Source organism: Leptosomus discolor, chromosome Z, assembly GCF_034619465.1.
Source record: "Leptosomus discolor isolate bLepDis1 chromosome Z, bLepDis1.hap2, whole genome shotgun sequence".
Classification (NCBI taxonomy): domain Eukaryota; kingdom Metazoa; phylum Chordata; class Aves; order Leptosomiformes; family Leptosomidae; genus Leptosomus; species Leptosomus discolor.
This window is the reverse complement of record NC_141419.1, coordinates 94,063,498-94,081,722: the sequence shown is the minus strand read 5'-3', so window position 1 is coordinate 94,081,722 and position 18,225 is coordinate 94,063,498. Positions and strand designations below refer to the sequence as shown.

The window sequence follows — 18,225 nt, the reverse complement described above, 5'->3', positions numbered from 1 at the left end:
TTTATTAACTCAAACAAAAGCATAAACTCAACCTTTTTATTAGTACTATTTATTGCGAATGTTGAAATATCATGTAGTTTCAAACTAAGAGATGAACTGATTAGACAGGTAAGTCATATAGTTAATTGGAAGACCCTTCCGTGACAATTATATATATCAAAGCCATTCGAGTGAGAAAACACAACCTTGAAAATGAAGTAGAGAGTTTAGTCATTGCTGAAACACACAAGAATATGTGTATTTAGATATTTTACACAAAGGAAATCTTGTTTACAGAAAAGAGACCTTGTTGATTATCTGGTACAATCAAGTGCTTGTGAAATATAGTCTCTTACGGAAAGTATCCCACTTCTTCATGACTTAGAGACCTTCTTTCAGCTTGGAGCGCTCTCTTTCATATTCACAACTTGAAGCAGATAGTCCATCATCTAATAAAAAGAGAAAAATATTATTTATAGACCAGTCCTGAAAAAAGTAATTCACTAAGTTAATAAGCCTAATATATATCTGCTCTGTGGATTCACATAACAAACACATTCCTAATAATCTTTCCAAAATAGACCTCATTTGTCTTGGTTAGCATAATAACCAACTGCCAGGGTACAAGGAAAGTAATTCTCCCAAATAATTCTGTCTGCCATCTCATTTATACAGTGTCTCAGTGTTAAAAATCCAAGTCATAGAAACAACTTAAAGCTTATTTTCCAACTCACTTTTACACTTAGGCCGACTTGCAGGAGATATTTTTTCCCTGATCTTTAACTACTTTCACTGTAATTTATTCACAGAATAAAGAGCAGGGAAGATCTTCATTTGCCTGGTATTAACCGAAATCAGAAGAAAATAACTCAGGTGCACCACCCTCAGCCTAATTCCCAGAACTATTATGCTCACCTCTTTGGCTTTTTTTTTTTAATATTTGTGTGTTACAGCACTGTCCCTACTCTGGGTGAGTCTTTTAGAAAGAATTTTTTTATTCGTAAGAAAGGTACAGCAAATGTGAGCATTAGTGGTGAATAACGCACTGAATGAATTTGAGCTAATAAGCAAAACCCTGAATTGTGTTACCTGAAGTACTGTCTGTATTTGCTTGTGCAGCCTTTAGCTTTGGGTATTCCCGATCTAAAATTTAAAATTCAAATTTTAAATTAAATCAACTAAATTTGAAAGAGTCCATGAAACCAAGTCCTCACAGCACATTTCTTCCCAGTGTGTCTTGGAACAAGGGCTGAGCACACACAGACTCCCTGGGTTAGCATCTCCGCAAGTGCACGCTGAGTCTGTGAGAGCTGCAGCCCCTCGACTGCCAGGTGGCATTGAGACAGCTATTCCACCAGCTGACAGCAGGGCTCAGGATTTACCTTTTTCACATTTCAGTACCTCAGTCCAACAGGCCATTTCTCAGCGAATAGTAACGGGCTGTAAATACGTTCTCTGGCTCCTCCTAGAATTAGTTTCTATTTCCATCTCAAACACACTCTCGCCAGAAAAGTATTTAATGCCAAGTACGAACTTCTCATTAGCACCTTAAACAAAGGTGCCGTCTAACCAAAGTTTGTGCAACATGGAACCCCCCATATCCAGAAAAATCTACAGAATCAAAATCCAAAAGTCATTTATGCTCTCGTATCACTGTGTACATGTATGACTGAATTTCATACGTATAGCAGAAGTCCACCTTTACAAATAAAGAAGGCTTCCTTTATTAAAAATAACAATTATCATTATTTAAATGTTAGGAAATTATCACAACCCTCAGAAAAGTAAAGCACATTCCTTTCATCTTCAGGTGTTCTTCATCTGGAAGGCAGGTCTCAAAAAGATACATAGCTGAACTTTCAGGTGCTGGGTTTTCACTTTCTGAAGCCAAAGGAAAACACATGGCATCTTTCCTAGGCTGAATCTAATCAGATGTTCATGTTATGTAGTACTTTCATGATTAAGTTTTACTTCAATATGGAGACAAAGTAACTGTTGAACGCTGGAAATCAAAGGTTCTACAGCAAAATTAGGTTCTGCAAGTTGCCATATCTTAGTCACAAGAAAGACGTGACTTTTTTTTAAACCAATGATTGGAGAAATCTGGATAATTAAGGCACTAGTCTCATTATTCCATGTATACATTCAGTGTCTGACCACAAAAACGTGGATATTAATTTAGGGTAAAAGGACACACACATGGACATGGTTCAACTCACTGGAGGCAACTTTCAGCCTTTGTAAGTATGATTTAGTACCAGATACTTTTAGAAGTTAAAACATTTCCCTTTTTACATAGCATAATGGAATTTATCAATCTAATTTGATTACAAAGCTGCACAGTGCAGAGCTGAAGAGGAGATAAATAGTTTCCTTTTTAGGTATTAATCACAGCTATCATAAGCATCACTATCATAAAGCTGTAGCCAGAAAGAGACCTATGTACAGCATTCGTATCAGTGGTGTAAGAGACTTAGATCATGGCTTAATTTAATGTATAAATATTTATCCATATTCTAATCAAAACCAAAGCCTTCACTGACTTCACCCCACCAGGAATTCAGGAGGGAGTCTGAGCTGAAGTTAGCCCAGGAATATTAATTACATCATATTACAGTAGGATATGGGAAGAAAAAAACCCTTCCCATTAATGTCTTTAAGGCAGTGTACTGATCTTTTTATTCTATTTCAATGTCATGCAAAATAACTCTGCAGCTATATCACCATTACTGTACCAGACGCATTCTAAAGAAGGGAGTTTTCTAGTAAATTCTGCAGTTTACATTATGTCATTTAGACCCTGGTTACGTCCTGTAAAACCTCGCTGATCTCCTTCCAAGGATTTTGTTGTTTTGGTTTTTTTTTTCCAATTCTATAGCATTTTCCAAAAGATTAAGGGGGAGAAATGCATTACAAAGTCTTGTTATCCTGTGAAATTGTGCTAACAAGTTCGTTAATTTGAGGGAAGAAGAGGTAGTTCCCAGATACACGTGATAGTCTATCAGTAGCCACAGACTCATTTTGCAAGCCCATGGAAGACCACAGGAGTGGCCAGCACCACCAGCTGGGGAAAAGACTTGCATGAGATAAAGCAAAGCTGGGAGCAGGAGCCCTCCAACCCACCGACGGGCAGCACCCCACAAGCCAGACAAGGTAAGGACAGCCAGAACGGCAGCCGAGGGGACAGTGGCTGTGACGCAGCTTCACATCCAGCACGCTTTGCCTTCCTCCTGCCCTCTGCGTTCCCACACCAGCTTGGTTTGGCTGGGCTAGCACAGGACTTGCTGCTGACACCGTCATCTGAGCATGAAGTGCTAGGAAAGAGAAGAATGGAGCGACCAAGCAACTGGAAGGGAATCCAGACACTAAAATCTGCTAAATGATGGCTGAGTTTATGCCCGGTAGCAAATTAATTCATAAAACCCACAATCAGCGAGTGACAATCTGTAATCAAGAGTAGAGTCTTACTTTACGGAATGACTGGTGCAGAAGATGCATTTCTGCTACTTTTCTGGACAATCCACAAGTTAGAGGAAGTGGATATGTTATTGTAAAATGAAATTTGAATATATGGAGTGTTTCTACAGGTTTTATTTACTTACATCTTTCCAATTGCTCTTGTCATCTGTCTCCCAGGTGTTCCTGGTATACCAGGGAAGCCCTCCTTTTAAAAAGTGAGCACTTTTATTCTCATTCCCTTCCAACAGCCGTAGCAAATATTTTGATATTTCTTCCCACTGCACATAATCTTCCAGCTGCTTGATATTGTCAGGTAACGCTGAAAATGGTGTCTTGTTTTCTTCTTCATAAACGTGAGGAAAATCTCCAGTGCTCTTTTTCCCCATTAAATGTCCTGTAAGAACAATGGCCGTAGCTTGAAGTTAACCAAACATCAACTGGAAGTTCTGATTGACTGATGGGGAAGGGAAGGGAAGGGAAGGGAAGGGAAGGGAAGGGAAGGGAAGGGAAGGGAAGGGAAGGGAAGGGAAGGGAAGGGAAGGGAAGGGAAGGGAAGGGAAGGGAAGGGAAGGGAAGGGAAGGGAAGGGAAGGGAAGGGAAGGGAAGGGAAGGGAAGGGAAGGGAAGGGAAGGGAAGGGAAGGGAAGGGAAGGGAAGGGAAGGGAAGGGAAGGGAAGGGAAGGGAAGGGAAGGGAAGGGAAGGGAAGGGAAGGGAAGGGAAGGGAAGGGAAGGGAAGGGAAGGGAAGGGAAGGGAAGGGAAGGGAAGGGAAGGGAAGGGAAGGGAAGGGAAGGGAAGGGAAGGGAAGGGGTTAGATGATGTCAAAGCACAGCTGGGACTGGAGATTTTGTCACAGTGTCACACACAATTAACTTCCTCCGTCTCTTATGCTACATTGTCAGAGAAGACGTTGCTGAGAACGGGGCAGAAATAACCCAGCATTTTGCCTGGAGCTAGAGTGAGGCACCTGGTAAGACTTGCTGGAATAAGCACTAGATGGAGAAGCTGTAGGTTTTAGACTTTCCCTGCCTTGGCACGGGATGTGGGAACTCTGGTGTAAGCCTGTGTTCCAGTGCCTTGCTAGGAGATAACGGGATGCACTTTTGATATTCCATGCTTTACCGTCATCAAAATGCAATCATAGCAGGCTTTAGGCTGCAAAGGAGGCTACTGGGAACGGGACGGGGAGAGGCAGCACTGGAGGAGCCTCCTCCAGGCTGATCCCCCCGGGCCCCGGCTGGGACCGGGGCTCCCCGAGTTGTTGGCTGTGCCTTAGGGTGCTGGGGAGTTCGTGGGCCCCACCCTGCTGCCTTCAGGCTTGGGGCTGGGTTCCTGCTTTTCTGAAGAACGGCGCGACAGGAGACATAATCGCCAAATAAACCTGTTAAAGGCAGCGGGGAGAGCCGCGTTACCCCGCACCCTCTGCGCCACAAGTGCGCGGCGGGGTCCAGCGGCTGCCCGGAACGTAGGTGGCTGTCGCGGCAGCGCAGCTCCGCACCCGAGGCTCAGGGGCGGGAGGCCGCCGGCGGCAGGGGCTGCCTGTGGCGGGGGGCTGGCGGCCCCGAGGCGCGCCCTGCCCCGGCCCTGCCCGGCAGCCTCCGGGCAGCGCGCAGAGCACGGCCGACGCCGGCCGGTACCGGCGAGCGCCCGTCGGGGACGTCCTCGCACCGCGTCTTCGGCTCCGAGGCGCACGGTGCCGGACGGACAAGACCGGCCTGAGCCGGGGGGCGAGCCGGGCTGCGCCGCTCGGCACCACGGCCGGGACCCCGGCCCCGGGGCCGCCCGCCGCGCGTAGAGCCGAGAGGGACCGGCGGGGTGCCCAGCACCGGGAGGCGGCCGGCGCCGGGCGCAGCTCCGCACGCCCCGCTCCTGCGGGCGCTGCCCAGGGCGGCGCGGCACGGCCCCGCGCCCTGCCGAGAACCCCGGCGCCGATGCGGGTCGGAGACCGCCTGTGCGCTCGCAGCGGCCCTCCGCCCCGTCGGGGACCGGGGACCCTGCCAGCGGCACCCCGCCGGCGGGGACGGCACAGCCGTCCCGGGGAACCCCGTGGGACGCCGGGCTGTCGCAACCCTGTCCTCCCAGCCGAGGCCGCCGAGCCGCTGTCCCCGGAGGCACGGAGCGCCGTCGGGCCGGCGCGGCGCCGGGCGGGGCGAAGTGCGGGCGGGGGCCGGGCGAAGGGAGGGTCGGTCCGGTCCAGCGGCAGCGCGGGCAGCCGGAGTGGGGAGGAGGCGGGCGGGCTGCCGGGCGCCGGGCAGCGGCGGGCGGGACGGAGACTTACCCACAGCCCAGTGGCTGCCGCGGGGGTAGATCTTGGTGATGGCGGGGGAGCCGCCGGGCTGCAGGGGGGCCGCGCCGCCCTGCGCCGCCAGCAGCGCCAGCGCCAGCAGCGGCAGAGCGCCGGGCCGCCGCGGGCCGCCGCCGCCCATCGTGCCGCTGCCGCTGCCGCCAAGCCGCCTTCCGCTGCGGGCCGGCTCCGGCTCCGTCTGGGCGAAGCGCTGCTGCCGCTGCTGCCGCCGCTGCCGCCGCCGCCCCCCATTTATACGGAGCCGGGACCAGGCGCAAGCGGAGCTGCCGCGCCTGACGCCTCCTCACGGGGCCGGGGCTGCGGCCGCCCCCGGCCCCCCGTGCCTCCGTCCTGCCTCCGGCGGGGGCGGGGGCCGCAGCCGGCAGCCCCGGCCCCCTGCCCGTCTCCCCGCCCCGGCGGGCTCCCGGCGGGGAGCAGGCAAGGGGCTGCCGGCCCCAGGGCTCAGCCCTCCGCCCCGCCGCTGCCCGCCCCGCTCCTGCTCGCCCCGTGCTGGCCCCCGTCTGCGCAGGGCGCGCTGGGGCTGACGCCCGACCCCGTGCCAGGCCGCGGGCGGACGGTCCGCGGCTGCCTTCGCGCCTTTGAAGGGACCGGCCTCCGTTTCCCTTGGGCCTATTTTCTTGATCGCGTTCGAAAACCAGAAACTGGGCAGAAGTTTGTTTTCCCGCCGCTCCTCACTCCCGTGCTGGTGGCCCGGGAGGCTGCGGGGGACCGCGGGGCGCGGGGCGGGCGGCAGCAGCAGCCGCGGCTCCGGCCCTGCTGCGGGGCGGTGGTTCGCGGGGACACCGCGGGGCTGCAGCAGGGGAGAGGAGACGGGCGAGGCGGCACCGGGCCGTGTCACCCGCCGCCGTGCCGGGCCGGGCGTACGCGACGGGGTTTGGTCGGTACGAGGGTTCCGCCGTGCAGCGGGGAGCCGGCGGGGCTCGTCACGTTGCTGTGACAGGGGCTGTTTTTCAGAGGAAGAAGTCTCTGTTAAAATAGATCTAACTTCTTTAAGAAAATGTTCGCAGAAGTGGTTTGCTGTGCTAGACTAAAATGACCGAACAGGTGCAAACATTTTTATAAAAGCTTATGGAAGAAAACAATGCTCCAGCATTTTCTAAGTGGGAGGAACGGCTACAAAATGGCCAGACTCAAAGGGCAACACCACTCGAAGCTCATTGAAATAGGTCTTGTGCAAAGGGTTTCTTTTAATTTCTAGTAATGCATAAATTTACTCTCACAGGTGATGGTAAGGTGACTCACAGATTTACAGGACTTTATTCTTTCCTTGCACAGAGACCTTGTCAACTTTCCAGCACTCTAAGGCACCCGCAACTGGCCAACTTTTTAATGGTTAATGGATGAAAAGATTTCCATCCTGAAGAGGCAACACAGAGGAAAGGATGGATGAATCACTGAAGGAGACAATATATGACTGTAAAGGCCATGAAAAAGTGGAACTCTTAAATGCAGGCTCAACTTCAGGCATGTAAGTAGTTACACTGAAGGGAGGGTGGATGAGAAGTAGAGATATCCTGATGCACTGGTTGTCCCAGAGGAGAACAACGGAGACAGGGATGAAGTCATGTGGAATTGGCACAGTTTATGTGATGATTTTGCTGCCTAGAGAACTATGTCAGGAAGCAGGGTACACAGCTAACAGAGCTGACTGTAGGGAACTTGCCGAATCCTTCGGCCAACCCTGCATGACTGGAACTGAACGATACCCAATGGAAAATACTGTGGATGTGAATTAACATAATTACTGGGCAAACGATCTAGTACAATCACTTTTGAAGTCAATTGTGTATCCTACTGTATGAGCTAAATTGTTCCCTTGTTTAGTCTTAGTTTATTGCATCCTCTTTTACTGATTAATGTGATTCAGTCTTTTATTTTGGTTATTAATTATGCATTCTTGTTTAATTTACAATTGTATTCTCCTGCTTCAATCACGAGTTTCACTGTGCAACCTGCAGTACAGCTACAGACAACATGTGCTCTGTGCTGAGTGACAGCTGATCAAGTACAATATTGCTATCCATGGGAAATTCTAATTGTTCACTGCAATTCAAGACAGGAAATTAAGATTTCAGGAAACTCTCCATTTTCAGAAAAAAAAAAAAAAACAAAAAACCAAAAAAACCCCCAAAACAAACCAAAACAACCCCAAAGCAAAATACTTGGCTTTCCTAAGATACAGCAGCTGTACTGGAAGCCCTTGGACTGTCCTTGCCTCCCCAGGCTGTTATGCTGGACCCACCTTTGCACTGGGGCCTGAACCCTAGGCTGCAGCCACCAGCCCTCCCTGTGGCCCCTGGGACTGTGGTGCACAGCGCAGTGGGGCTCCTCTGGCCCCTTGTCCTGGCGCCGGTCGCTTCAGAAGCCACTGCTGTGGGTTTGTCAGGCCCTGCTCCAGCAGGCAGCTGAGCTGAGAGCAGCCACCAGCAGGTCATCTCCCTGAAACCACCATGTACGCCCAAATTCACTGGGGAAGTCGGTTGTTTCTGGTACTCTGCTCGGCACAGTGCTTGGCTGCTTTCAACTGTTTCTGTTGGTTTTGCTTCTGATGCTCTATGCAGGGCTTATAACAGCATAAAGCAGTCTTGAAACCTTCTCACTGTTTATAGCTGCAGATAGTACCTGTGCTGTTAGCGAGCTTTGGCTAGCAGTGCCAAACCATGAATTCCTACTCAGTTTTACCACAAACACTGTGCAAGCAAATAAACCTCTCCTGTGTTTTGTATATACACTACACCTTCATACAGTTCATGTGTTAGAGGCTATGCCTTCACACGAACCTCATTTTGTACTGCCTTGAGCTACTTTAATTTGACACTGTTCCTCATACAGTCCCATTTTTATACCTTGTATTATGGACTTAATGAAAGTTTAAATTAGTTTGTCCTTTAGGTGATTAAAGTTTCAGTGAAAAATACAGATCTAGAGAGTTGATCAAAATTGGGTTTGAATTTTCTTTTTAGTTAGGATTAGCTTTTTGAGTAGAGGGATATTTTTGCCAAGAAAAACACACTTTCAGGGTTTTATCATAAATCAAATGCAAAAATCTGTTTAACTCCTCCAAACAATTAAACTGCATTATTTGAAGCAAACCAACCACTCAGTCTGAGGATTTTTTATTTTTCTGGAAAAGGAAAACAATAATTTTCCCAAACTAAAGCAACCCTACAGGCCTATTTGTCTCTTTTAGTTTTACCTTTGCTTTTCTGTTGACAGCCATCATGACAGCCTTCTCTCTTCATTGAGTATGCTCAATGGAAGTTTATTCTCACTGTTTTCAAACGAAACAGACCCTAGTAAGATCTTTAATCCCATAATTTGCACGTGTGTCTTGATTCTTGCATGTACAGAACTGACACCCACAGCAATGGACCTGAAATACAGCAGGCTCCCAAATGTGTCTGTAGGGAGTGTTAGAGGCAGGCCTGTATTTTTCCGAAGCAGCCCAGGCTGCACAACTTGTGCTTTTCCCACAATATACTGCATTATTTGTATATGTGCTGGACACATCACAAATGCTGTTTCAGTTATGTGCAAGATATAGCTGGGGCTTTCTTCTGCCTGGTGAGAAATGCTTGTGTGGCTTTTGGGATCAAAATGTCTATCAGGACAGCCTCAGGACCTTCCTCATCCTCTGCCAGAACGACTACAGTCAGTTTTGCAACCAAAACTCATCAGAGTCCAGGGGGTTGGGGTAAACTGACCCACTCTTCCACATCCTGTACTGGCAGAACATGTGTGCAATGGGCTGACAAAAACGTGATGCTGGAATGGTTGTACCTGAACTGCGATGAAGAGCCTTGGGGTTGGCCGGTGCAGAGCGTGCCAACGGCAGGGAGTTGCAGGGGCACTGGCCCGGACTGGGACCAGGGCGCTGCTGTGGCTGTCATGAGTTATCACAGACTCTGCTGGCCACTGCTTGCAGGAGTCGGGGAGCTGTGGCGGTGGCATGCATGCGCTCGGTCCTGTGCTGAGCACTGTCAGCTGTTCTGCTGAGGTGAGGATGCCTTAATCGCAGTGGAGTGTGTGCTCGAGCCATGCTTCTTGCTGATGGCCTCACAGAATTAGGCAGTTGTGTTAATTATCTGAATCTCTTCAATAAGTACTCTAGTGGCTTGACACCACCCCCACCCCTCTCCACACCCTTAGTGGCATTTGTTGAGCCCGAGAAAATGTATGATTTGCTTTTTTAGTGGGCAGTATGTCTGCACTCCCTGGCCTGCAGTGAGTGTGACAGGACCTGGTCTCTGCCCACAGCTTCCCTGGTGAGACTCCTGGGGCGGCCTGGTGCTGTCTCAGACGTGACCACCTGTCCTGGGGGTGCTCTGCTTGCTGCAGCCGACGGCTCTTGGAAGCAGGTTGAGCTGTGAAGGAAGAGGCTGCTCCTTGACACACTTGCTATGCCATGATCACTGGGAACTGTAGGCCTTGATGATTTTTCATGGGCAGGATTGTTGTCTGCACACCGTGGCTCATGTCCCCTCCAACTCCAGGGATTTACTTGGCCTGCACTGACAGATGCTCTTTTTATTGTGTGCCTTTCCCTGCTAGCACCTTTGGACGAATGAGGCATGAATTAATGCATTATGTACCCTGGAATGTCTTACGTGGGGTCACAGCTAGAATGGCGTTGCAAACAGTTCAGCAAAGGGAAACCTGACTGGAAAAAGAACTCAGCACTGGCGCAGAATAACCCAATCCCTAATAAATAAACTCAAAATGTCTATTTAAAACTAAGCCAAACCACTGCAAAGATACTGAAATATTCCAATACACAAATATAGAAAGTGTCAATAGCAGGAGATTTGACACAGTGGTGGCTGAAAGCTCCACCAACATAGTGGTGAGAAACCAGGTGAAACAGTGACTGCAACAGACCTCCAGACAGAATAGAGCAGAGAGACACGCCACCTGCAGCCCCCTTACCACAGAAACCCCAACCTAGCCTCAGGCAGGGTACAGCTGTGAATGTGACATGCACCAGGCAGGGGAGAAGGCATGACAAGCATTAGCACGTACACCATCCCTCCTCTGGGAACAAAGAGCAAGTAGAGCAGATTGATGCGAGGTCTCCTGCACCTCCGTCAGCAGTGCTCTCTTGGATGAAGAGGCTCATGCAGGAAAACCTCTGCTAAGGTTGTGGAGGAGCTGGGCTGCATGGGAGGGGTCCCACGAAGGTGTGCATGGGCACCGGCATGGAAGAGGCTGTCAAGGCTCCCATGGTTTGGACCACCAGTAGGCTGGTGAATGCCTGTTCTGTGCTCATCGCATTACTTGGATGCTGGGCAGCCAGGTCTGAACAGGCAGGGAGGGGCCAAAAGACCCATCCTTTCCCCTTGGCCTTGTCACCACTTCCTCAGCCCAGCAGAGGATCCAGCCCACTCTGTGAATATATCTGTGCATTGTTAGCATTTATTTGTTCACTTGGTAACAGGTAAAAAGGTAATATGGATTTATTCTAATTCTTATTTTTATTAACATTTTCAGAAAAATAATAATTTGATAATATACAAAAATAATATACTGGACCCCCCCAACAGAAAAGGATCCAGGAACAATAAATGCATGTTACCCACTGTGGGTGACTGATTCAAGACAACCTTTCTTTCTTAAAGAAGAAAGCTGATAACATAAATTTGTGTTTGAACATCAAGAAACAGCTCTCTTAAAATTAAAATACCTTCCTACTTTTCATTTACCCCATGGCAAAGTGAACTATTGTTGTGCTCCATGACAGGAAAACATCAATGGGTTTTAAATGCTATTGCGACAGTAACACTCTTTAATTCACTCCCTTTACATTTTAGACATCTATGATTGTTCTACCAGCAAGGCAGATTTTATGGAAATAAAAGGAGATAAAAGAAAAATGGTGTGCCTTTCATCATTTTCTTTGTAGTGATCCTGACGTTAGACAGCTATAATACATGTGCAGAACAAACAATGGCTTAAGCATATCACCAATGTAATAACAGGGCACGATCACTAAGGAATACTTTGTAAATGTTGAAGACGCTGGACAGACTAACCTCAGCACTTCAAACCTGTAATCAGGGCAGGCATTCTGCAAATAACCTGGAAATGGACTCTCTGCAGTGACAGTTCCCTGAAGAACTAAAGACATTTTTCAGAAAAAGGGCTCCACAACTTTACAGAAGCTGAACAATATGAAATAATAAACATTTATTTAGGGCACAGTTTAAGATATTTGATACAATTTGTGCTGCATTTTAGGAACCCTAGACCTAGACAGTTGAAGCTTAACAAAGCAATTGCTTATTGCACACTAGTGTATGTCAGTGTGCTGAATTAGCCATCACATTTTTTGGTTTTGTGATTTTTGTGGTGGAGAAGTTCAATATTTTGAGAATTCAAATGGTAAGCATTTATGTTTCCGAAGTCTCAGGAACTCTTGCTGGCTGGACAGAGGCAGTCGTAGCTGAAGCTTCCTGGAGAAGACAAAATGCCTCAAGCTCCACTGCCATGCTCATGGTCCCGGGGAGCACAGAGCGATGGGGATGTGATGGCGGGCACAGAGCTCGTGCCCTGCTGCAGACACCACAGGGCAGGGAGAGGTCATCTTCACGGATTGGAAGGGACCTTCACAGTAAAACATTTCTTCCTTATATCTAATCCAAATCTGCCCTCCTTCGGTTGAAAACCATTGTTGCCCCTTGTCCTGTTGCTACAGGCCCTGATAAAAAGTCTCTCTCTGTCTTTCTTATAAGCCTGCTTTGTATATTGTAAGACTGCAAGCAGGTCTCCCAGGAGCCTTCTGTTCTCCAGGCTGAACAACCCCAGCTCCCTTGGCTTTCTCCATAGGGGAGGTGCTCCAGCTCCTTGCTCATCTTCATGTCCCTCCTCTGGACTGCTTGAGCAGGTCCCTGTCTTCTTGCACTGGGGACCCCAGAGCTGGAATCAGCACTGCAGGTGGGATCTGACCAGAGCGGAGCAGAGGGGGAGAATCACCTCCCTTGACCTGCTGGCCACGCTGCTGGTGATGCAGATCAGGACACGGTTGGCTTTTTGGGCTGCAGGTGCACCTTGCTGGCTCGTGTTCATATCTTCAGTGCCCTGGTGCACAGAGCATGCCTTGGGCTCACTCAACCCTTCAGACAACATGCCCCAGGCTTGGGCCAAGGGTGTGAACTCTTAAGGGCTGCCAGGATGACTGGAGGAGGGTTGACACAGCTATGTGCAACACTTACATTTTCTCCCCTTTTTTTCCTCCAGTTCTGAGCACTCACTGGAAGTGGGCTCTGTCGGGCTTTTGAGCAGTGTGGCAGGGGCTGCTCCTCACCTGGGGTGGCCCTCCAGGTCTGGTGGCCACAGCTCCTACTGCGCAACGCAGAACTGCTTGCCTGCATTGATCACTCTTCCAGAGACAGCCAGAATAAATCTGGCAAATGACCACTGTGGAGAGCGGTATCTGCATCTTTTACATTTCAGCATTTGGAGACATAAGGTATAACAGCCACATCCCAAGTGGCCAGATCAGATGCAGTTATTCTAGTTACATTTCATGATTATTTTTTTACACTTACATCCCTACTATGAAATACGGACTTCTGGGTCCTGCTGAGGGTTAGGACACTCAGGCCTGGACATGCACATGGATCAGAACAGTTGCTGTCACGAAATAGGCTTATTTTGCACTGGTCAGACCAGTGCCCTGCACTGTGCCTCCTGTCACCTGGGAGGGCAATTCTAGACTCTGCATTGGCTTCAAAATGTGCCATGTATTTATCTGGAAACATGAGGCAGTGGCACGAAGAGCTCTGATACCAGAAGCCCTCCATGTAGAGAAGGGCTTGGGAAGCAGGTAAAGCACAGGGTTCAGGGTAAGGGGGCAGGGCTCATTTTCCCTGGACAGTCTGAGCTGTTTCAGTAGGATTTCCACACGAGCTTGCACTGGGATAGTGCAGCAACCATCAGGAGACTCATCTGACACTTTGTTAGTTTGCAACTAAATTTGTGGAAATTAAGCACCGAGGAAATTTAAAACTTCAAGTTTTATTTCCCAAGTGTCAACTTTCTTCCACAAATAGCTGCTGATGGTGGATTTATAAACACCATATGTGTTGGTGAAAATGGAGCTGAGGAACCTGCATGACCTAAGTCCAGAGAGCGAACAGACAAACAGCAGGACAAGTGCAGGTGACAGCAAGGACAGGCAGTAGCAAACCATGAGGCTATCAGGTGGCCCCAGACTCCTGTCACAAGAAGTGAAGCAGGAAAACAGCACCACATCCAGCAGCTGGCAGAAAGGCCACCATCCCTTGAGAGTGGGGAGTCGCCATGGCCGGCCCTGAGCCCCTGGTCCATGGTCAGGCACCCAACACAGCCCTGGCTGCACTGCGACTGCTGGGGCACTGAGCTGACCTGGAAGTTGAGCCCCTTTGCATGCTTCAGGCATCACTGGGGCAGAGCCACAGCATGTGTCCTTTCCAGAGCACGACCACCACCCCAGGTGGCCTCCTCTCCTCCTCCTCGCTTGCACCCCAGGACACAACGGAAAGGCAGGCTCTGTGCCCCACAGGGCTCACAGAGGGCCAGTGCACTAGCACCCCACTCCCGATGCCTTCTTGCAGTCAGATTTTTCACATATGCCTTTCATTTTACTTCTGGCAAATGTGGTCATCAGCACTGGACACTGATGTCCTAATGTGATTGAGAAAGAAACAAAGCTTTGTCCACAGCTGCTTGATTTGTAATACTCAGAGAGGTTCATATTTGAAACAGCTTCAAAATTCAGGTGACAGTCACGCCCATGACAGATTTCCATATACCTACATATAGATACAGACTATATGCAGCATATGTATCTATACAGTTTCTGCTGGTAGCGTATTCACACTACAGAAATGACAGAGAAGTGGAGTTGGTTCTATATACAAAAGCAGTGTGCTGGAGCATAAATGATGATAGAAGAGATGGAATATACTTAAGCCAAGCTGTGCATCAGAGAAACACATTCAATTTTTGTCATGCAAGTGGCTTATGTTTTGTTTGCTTTCGGCCCCTAAGGTGTTCAAAGAAACACTGATGAACTCCACACATACAGACGAAAATGTCCTTTTCATCACTGTTTCTCACTATCTTGATTAAACATAGTGAGGAAGGACTTGCTAAACAAGGCTTAAACTGGAGTTCTCTCTCCAGTTACTCCATGTACTCATTTTATCTCTACCAAAGCAGGAAGCAGTTCAGCCTGCAAGTCTGGCAGCCAGGGCTCGGATGCTCCAGTGCTGCACTGCCAGAAGGGCTGTGAGGAGCAGGTGGGCACCCAGCAAGCAGTGCTGGGGCTGCCCCACACCCCTTCAGCCTTTGTGACCCCAACACCAAACACTGAAGTGTTGAGAGAAGTGGAGGAGACCGAACAAAGCCAGCCTCCAGCGCAGCCCTTTCCTGCGCACATGACACTGTTCATGGCCACAGGGACCAGGTCTTGTCCGCGCTGGGAACCAGCTCTCATTCACGGCCCAGCCCAGGGGACCCCGCGGTGCCCACAGCCCTTTCTGTGTGTGCTGCAGCCTGCACAGCTCTGGGCGCACAGGGGCAGTTTTTAGCTGAGGTGTGAAAAGGCACCTAACCAAAAAAAACCTGCTTAAACTGGTCTGATCTTCTCCTGATCCTAATTGCTCAGTTAAAAAACGCACTGCTTGTGCCTGTAGCATCTTGATCTTCCTGAAAACAAAATTGTCCAGAGACCTTGCTAGGATGGAGGCATTTGCTTTAAAATGCTCTTTTCTTTTCTCCATGACGCAATCCAAAGTATTGCACACCAATAGCCAAGCTAGCCATCCTTCCCAGGGGGTACTGATGTCTAAGTAGCGTGTGAGCTGAGGTGAACACGTTACCAGAGCTTCAAGGATCAATGGGGCACTCTGCCTCCAGTAGTAAGTCAGTAGATCTGCCAACTATATCTTGATCTGTTCTGACTTCAAAGGGAAGCTGCAGCCTAGAAGCAGCTCAGGCAATTGAAGAAAAAAGTTCTATTTGTATTTGTAGAAAAGGGAAAGCACCTCAATGTAGCATATATGTAGGATCTTAACCCACTTCTTTTTATTAGTCAGCTCCACCTATAACTTGCCAAAACATATGCACAAGCACAGGTTGTCCCTTACCTCTGAAGAGTGTATGTGAAATGCTGCTTGAAGCACAAGGAGCAGCAATATATGTAAGTTTAATCTGGGGCTGTCTTGTGCCCTTGCTGCAAATTATTTTAGAGATGATAAACAGATAAATGGGGCAAAATAGCATAGGTCAGCTGGAAGGTCCCACAGCGATCACCCAGCCCAACTGCCTGACCCCCCCAGGGCTGACAAAGTCACAGCACGTTGTTAAGGGCCTGAACCTGCCCTGGCGCAGCTCTGAGCCCTTCCCAGGAGTCCTGTCCCTGGATCCCGGGAGAAGAGCTCAGCGCCTCCCTCTCCACGTCCCCTCCTCAGGAAGCTGCAGAGACCAACGAGGTCGCCCCTCAGCCTCCTCCTCTCCAGAGGAGACGGCCCAGAGCGCTCAGCCGCTCCTCACAAGACATGCCCTCCAGCCCTTCGCCAGCTCGGTTGCCCCTCTCTGGACACACTCGATGGCCTTCACACCATTTTAAAAGTTTAAACACAAAGTTACATGTTGTAGTGGGGAAAGTCTAACAGTCCGCTCTTCCCAAAGGCTAAACCCGCTCCTCCTCCTCTGCCTCTGTCATGCTCCTGTTCCCCCCTGCCCACCCTGTGCTTTGCTGAGCCTGCTCAGGTCACAAACCCAGAACTACCAACTCCTTCTGGGGTTCACAAGCTGCATTGGCTCCACCAAACGTGAGGGCTTACACGGAGATACGTGACCATGTTGTCTGCAGCAGGAGGATGGTCTGATCTCAGCAGCCGGAGCTGATACGAAGTTTCAGATGCAACATGTAATGTCAACTTCAAACCTTTTCTCAGCAAGACTAGCCAGGACATGGTAACATTCAGTTATGAAATATATCAAAGAGCAAACTGCATTCTCTCCCCTGCAGACACTAATATTTAGCAGACATTAAATCATTCAAGCATTGTACAGGCAATGCACTCACAGCAGAAAGAAAACATTCTCCCGATACATATTTCACCACCAAAGCTCATTTATCATTGCTTATCAGCCTAAGAACCAGAAGCTTCTGTACCATTATCTAGCAGAAGGGGTTTATACCAGAAATTTAGACGCTGGGCAAAACTTTTGCCACTCCTTCCCTCCTTGACTTCTACTCTGCAGAAATTAACAGGCAGCACTATCTAACTAGATCATCAGAAATGGAAATCGTTGGCTTAAAGTGGCTCGGACAATTAGGGAAAAGAAAGTCAAGAACAGAATCAAGAGCCACCCAACCCAGTTGGTAGTCAGTGACCTCTAAGCAGTCATAGGCAGCTAGCCAAACAGGCCTGAAAAATGTAGCCACCAGTTTGCAAACTAATGTATTTCTTCATAGAAAAGGTAAGCTTGCTAGTGATCCACAGAAATAATACAAGAATTCTTTTCAGAAACGAGATTATTAAATCTGGAAAAAAAAAAGTATTTTATCCTACGCAAGAATAGCTGTACCATGTTTTAGTGGTTTCACCATGTTTTTAGCCTGTTTTAGTGTTCAACCACCTGCACAGGAAAATATTTTTTTAACGTTCAGATGGAATTGTCTCTTGCCTCATCCCTGGGCAGCACTGAGAAGAGTCCAGCTCCATCTTCTTTATACTCTTCCCACGCAGGCAGGAACTTTCCGTATTTAAGTAAGATCTATCACTACAGTGTCTTCACCCTACTAGCTGAAAAAAGCTATTGTTTATCATGGAAGAGAAAGCAGATTACCCATATGGTTGAACAAGTTACTGCATGTGGCTGACCAAAGTTGATTTGGTGGGTGCAATTAGCAGATCTCCGGGTGTCCGGCTAAAACCAGGAAGATAAACTGGGCCCCCGCCGTCCTCCAGCATTTCACTAGAAGAGCAGACATGGCAATGCTGACAACGGGGTCTCACTCCACTGCTCATGTCAATTACCAAGACACAGGGTATCATTCCCAAGAAATACAATATTTTTCTGACCATGAACCCACATATTTAGATGTTATCCTTGTGTCTTTTTACTAATCCATGTTTCCCCAACCCAAGACTAAATTGCTGTAATGTGTCCAGTTTGTCATTTGGCTTGAGTCCAAACCCCCCCCCCCCCCGGTTACAGCTGACTGTGATTGCATTGGGGTAGGTGGATAGGAATAAATTCTGATTTCAGCAATACTGGGGAAAATTAAAAAAAATAATAATAACAAAAATCTTATTACACATACACTGTCTCCAAAAACTAAATTATTTTTTCTTAACTGTGACAGTACACTTCAGGGAAGACTGCATTAAGGATACCTAAATTATTCTGACATGCCATTTATTATACTCAATTTTATTTCTACACAATTTGACACAAAATAAGTCATTTTTATAATACAGTTTGTCATGAA

The 18,225-nt window shown here is 48.5% G+C and overlaps 1 protein-coding gene across 1 annotated transcript; it reads right to left on the bottom strand.

Annotated features, from left to right (window-relative positions):
- Positions 1 to 374: 374 nt before the first annotated feature.
- Positions 375 to 5,862, bottom strand: GRP (gastrin releasing peptide). The gene is made up of 3 exons (XM_086480341.1): positions 5,715 to 5,862; positions 3,582 to 3,832; positions 375 to 428 (listed from the first exon to the last, which is right to left on the bottom strand). Exons 1-3 carry the CDS (start codon positions 5,860 to 5,862, stop codon positions 375 to 377), a joined length of 453 nt encoding a protein of 150 aa, XP_086336467.1.
- Positions 5,863 to 18,225: the final 12,363 nt, after the last annotated feature.